This window comes from Limulus polyphemus, unplaced genomic scaffold (genome assembly GCF_000517525.1).
Source record: "Limulus polyphemus unplaced genomic scaffold, Limulus_polyphemus-2.1.2 Scaffold6543, whole genome shotgun sequence".
In the NCBI taxonomy this organism is placed as follows: domain Eukaryota; kingdom Metazoa; phylum Arthropoda; class Merostomata; order Xiphosura; family Limulidae; genus Limulus; species Limulus polyphemus.
Window position 1 is genome coordinate 44,425 of NW_013672153.1, and position 4,896 is coordinate 49,320.

A 4,896-nucleotide genomic window follows, 5' to 3' on the forward strand; every position below is an offset into this window, starting at 1 on the left:
GGTAATGGTTAGGGCTTCTGGATAATGGTGTGTAACTGGTAATGGGTAAGGTTTCTGGATAATGGTGTGTAACTGGTAACCAGTAAGGTTTCTGGATAATGGTGTGTAACTGGTAATGGGTAGGGTTTCTGGATAATGATGTGTAACTGGTAATGGGTAGGGTTTCTGGATAATGGTGTGTAACTGGTAATGGGTAGGGTTTCTGGATAATGGTGTGTAACAGGTAATGGGTAGGGTTTCTGGATAATGGTGTGTAACTGGTAATGAGTAGGGTTTCTGGATAATGATGTGTAACTGGTAATGGGTAGGGTTTCTGGATAATGGTGTGTAACTGGTAACCAGCAAAGTTTCTGGATAATGGTGTGTAACTGGTAATGGGTAGGGTTTCTGGATAATGGTGTGTAACTGGTAACCAGTAAAGTTTCTGGATAATGGTGTGTGACTGGTAATGGGTAGGGTTTCTGGATAATGATATGTAACTGGTAAACCCACTTAATGCTGGTACATCCATCTATAAATGATAAGACTAGTAGCTTTATAACGTAAGACTTGTGTAATTTGGATATTTTTTTACATATAGCTATTATTGCTAATAAAGGTCAAGTGATTGTTAATGTTAATATGGATTTATTATTAGTAAGGTTTGCAAAAGTTTTAGTAATGTTATTTCACTGCATCTGTTTGAGGTTTGAGGCAAAGGACATTTGAGCCTTCATGTTGTTTATCTGAATTCTCTGTTGTGTTTGTACATAACTGAAAGGATTTTGTAATATAACTCCTATGTACTGAGAGTTGTTGAGCCATCAGTACAACACTTCAAGGATGATGATGCTGTAGAGTAGCTCAGGTTGTTGTTTTATCAGTGAGCTTTTGTTGTTGTACGTAACAGGCATCCATATACCATATAGTCTTGGGTCGTGATAGAGGTCGGACAACAAAACATCTCGATGTTCTTGGATCTCACACCTGGCAAGGGAAAGCTGTTATAGAGAACCTGAAAGAAAATTATTTGTTTGTTATTATTTTTGATTATAAAAGAAATAATTCTCATCCATAAAAGATTTTACTTCTCAAGATGTCCCTACTTCCAAGTTGGAGTGAGCCACAAATGGTTTTCTCAAGGAAAGTAAACTCAAAAATGTAATCAGGTCATGAAAGTTTTATGGATCTATGGTGTGCTAAAGGTTTACAAGCCAGATATTCCATTCAGATCTATTATAAGCACTATATAGTTTCATCCTTTCATAAGATGCCACATTGTATCACCACCATTCTCAATTCTCTCAAGACAAAATGTGGAAATAGATGTGGAAACTTCAAGATCTTTGCCGAAGAAATTAGGAACACCATCATACAATCTAAACATTGATAAATGTTGTCAGGTTAATGGAAAAACTTAACAGCTGTACATGTTGGTTTCTGGTGAGTTCTTTAGTTACTTCATTCCTGGCCTCACAAGAGATAAAATAGACAGTGTCATGTACCGTATCGGCTCTTCTGAGTAATATATACTGTCTAAATTTCAAACCAAAATAAACTGCATTCTTAGATGGAAAAACTTAACAGCTATACATGTTGGTTTCTGGTGAGTTCTTTAGTTACTTCATTCCTGGCCTCACAAGAGATAAAATAGACAGTGTCTCGTACCGTATCGGATCTTCTGAGTAATATATACTGTCTACATTTCAAACCAAAATAAACTATATTCTTAGATGTTTTTATCTGTCGGCATGACTACAATCTCAGTACTTTTGTTAACAGGAAATCACCCCACTTTAACAGATACCAGCACATCACATCTTATATTCTGTTAAATGACGAATATTAAGATGTCTGTAAAATCATTCCAACAACTCTGATCCAGCTCAAATGATGAAAGAAGAAAGACCAGATAAATCCAACAGTTACCTGCCTAGCTTCGTTCAGTCTGAGAAAACGTCCCAACTTGCAGGTTATTACAGTAACTTTGTTGAATTTACCATGTCCACTCTAAATGATAAACTCAAAAGAATATACCAAAACTTTCAAGTTAATATTTGTATTGGAATGTTCTCTACTCCTAAAGCTATTCTAATAAAATAGAACAATCGGGTAAAGATGAACAAAAGAATGTGACCCCTGAAGGCTACTGTGAAGACATTGAGAAACTGGTAGAATTATAGATAAGAGAATTAAAGAACATCAAAATCTCATTAAAAAAGACTACACAGGTTTCTGCATCTGGAACACTGAAAGTCAAGAATAATTATAAAATATTTTATATTAAAAGCACCATCTAACTTTTAACCAAGATTATTATGTATGATAGGCAGAAAGTATTTAAGGGATGAATGACCAGAGCTTTTCTGTAGCATCATCATTTCAACAAGCAGTTCTACTGAAGAGATATCCAAGAATCTGGAGCTCTCTCAAGATTGAGAGATGTTGACTATTATATAAACATCTCAATGACTGAAATGCTGTTCCCCAAAGGTTCTCAGGCAAATACATTCTATTGCAGTTTCAATTCTTGTCAAAACACCTATTCACCACAGGTTTCCAGACTAAAACAGTCTGTTAAAGTTTCAGTGCTAGTAAATCACCTATTTACCACAGGTTTTTAGACTAAAACAGTCCATTAAAGTTTCAGTGCTAGTAAATCACCTATTTACCACAGGTATTTATTTAAACTAATACAGTCTGTTAAAGTTTTAGTGCTAGTAAATCACCTATTCACCACAGGTTTCCAGACAAAAACAGTCTGTTAAAGTTTCAGTGCTAGTAAATCACCTATTTACCACAGGTTTCCAGACTAAAACAGTCTGTTAAAGTTTCAGTGCTAGTAAATCACCTATTTACCACAGGTATTTATTTAAACTAATACAGTCTGTTAAAGTTTTAGTGCTAGTAAATCACCTATTTACCACAGGTTTTTATTTAAACTAATACAGTCTGTTAAAGGTCTAGAAATGTTCACTAAAATTTGAATTTTTCTGAAGAAAGACAGTGTGGTGCTTTAAAGTTTCTGTAGTGAAAGTCTTCATGTGACAGATAAGGCTTGAGAAAGTTTACACGTAACCTGTAAGGCACTGGGTGTATTAATAAGTAAGTATATTGTCTGAAAAAGTGCTATAGAGACACTGTTAAACACTATTTCATAACTTTTGTAATTATGTATAACAAATACTCATCTGGCTGTTAATAATTGCCTAATTAGCTAGTGTCACCCAGTATTGGTTTAATAATAGTGGACTAAATTAACATACATGTTCCAAGAATGTGTGGTTTTATTTTTGCAGGAAAGACACTGCAAAAGTAAGAGTGTTTTCTGTGAAGATTGCTCTAAGTACTATGTGTTCCGGGAAACTAATGGACAAACTTCGATGTAAGTATTGCAAGACAGGTTGTTAACTTTTCAAAAATTCGGTTGGTTATAACTTCTGTATCTTTCAGTATAGTTTTTCATCCAGAAAATTTGGTTTAAAGCTGTATGTAACCTCTGTGTGTGTTTTAGTTTGTTTTTTTATCTTTTTGTATAAGCTCAATCTCAAATGTTTTTGTGAAGGTTTTTGTATTTTAATATTTATTTCCATAGCTTTAGTGTACCTATATTTAATCAGATAAATTTGATAGTAAAAATTTTCAGCTATTGTATGTATATATTTAATTTCTGAGTGAATACAAAGTTTGAATTACATAATTACATTATTTAAAAGTAAACATTTTCAGCTATTGTATGTATATATTTAATTTCTGAGTGAATACAAAGTTTGAATTAGATTATTTAAAAGTAAGATATAAATAAATGAAGTTGAAAATAAACTTAATAATGTATTAATATCATACTAGAATGATTTATTTCTAACATTTTTTTAAGTACCTAAAATGTATGCTCCCATATTTTTGGGACTTGCTGTTTTCTTATTTTTGCTTCTGTGTAGATGTGTTTTCACTTATTTGTGATGTCAATGGCCATATGGTGTACAGTAAGTTTGTAGATTTTCTACGAGAGGCTTTGGCTTTGCCTTGTTCAGTGCTAGAATCGCCAACTTTTGCGTACAATGACAGTTTACCTGGAACTGTATTTGATGGGGTGAGTTGAGTTCTGATGTTTTTAATAATTTAATTGGAGGCTTAAAAAAGAAAGAAACATGAAATGTAGGAGCTATACTTTTTGTTTATTTTATATATTTTATCAATTACACTCAATGCTTTTTGTGAGACGAATTAGTGAGAGTTGTGTAAACTTCTAGTCAGGGTGTAAGATGGATTAGTGAGAGTAGTGTAAACTTCTAGTCAGGGTGTAAGATGAATTAGTGTAAATTTCTAGTGAAGGTGTAAGATGAATTATTGAGAGTAGTGTAAACTTCTAGCCAGGGTGTAAGATGAATTATTGAGAGTAGTGTAAACTTCTAGCCAGGGTGTTAGATGAATTAGTGAGAGTAGTGTAAAATTCTAGTCAGAGTGTAAGATGAATTAGTGAGAGTAGTGTAAACTTCTAGCCAGGGTGTAAGATGAATTATTGAGAGTAGTGTAAACTTCTAGCCAGGGTGTTAGATGAATTAGTGAAAGTAGTGTAAACTTCTAGCCAGGGTGTAAGATGAATTAGTGAGAGTAGTGTAAAGTTCTAGTGAAGGTGTAAGATGAATTAGTGAGAGTAGTGTAAAGTTCTAGTGAAGGTGTAAGATGGATTAGTGAGAGTAGTGTAAACTTCTAGCCAGGGTGTAAGATGAATTATTCAGAGTAGTGTAAACTTCTAGCCAGGGTGTTAGATGAATTAGTGAGAGTAGTGTAAATTTCTAGTCAGGGTGTAAGATGAATTATTGAGAGTAGTGTAAACTTCTAGCCAGGGTGTTAGATGAATTAGTGAGAGTAGTGTAAATTTCTAGTCAGGGTGTAAGATGAATTATTGAGAGT

The 4,896-nt window shown here is 33.6% G+C and overlaps 1 protein-coding gene across 1 annotated transcript in view; it reads left to right on the top strand.

Annotated features, from left to right (window-relative positions):
- The window catches only part of LOC111089538 (dystrobrevin beta-like), a gene marked incomplete at its 3' end in the record, with an annotated part of 14,232 nt that extends 10,160 nt beyond the window's left edge, over window positions 1-4,072 (top strand). The window contains exons 5-6 of the mRNA XM_022402224.1: window positions 3,279-3,364; window positions 3,921-4,072. Coding sequence (XP_022257932.1) covers window positions 3,279-3,364; window positions 3,921-4,072 — 238 coding nt within the window. The remainder of the gene's footprint in view (window positions 1-3,278; window positions 3,365-3,920) is intronic.
- Window positions 4,073-4,896: the final 824 nt, after the last annotated feature.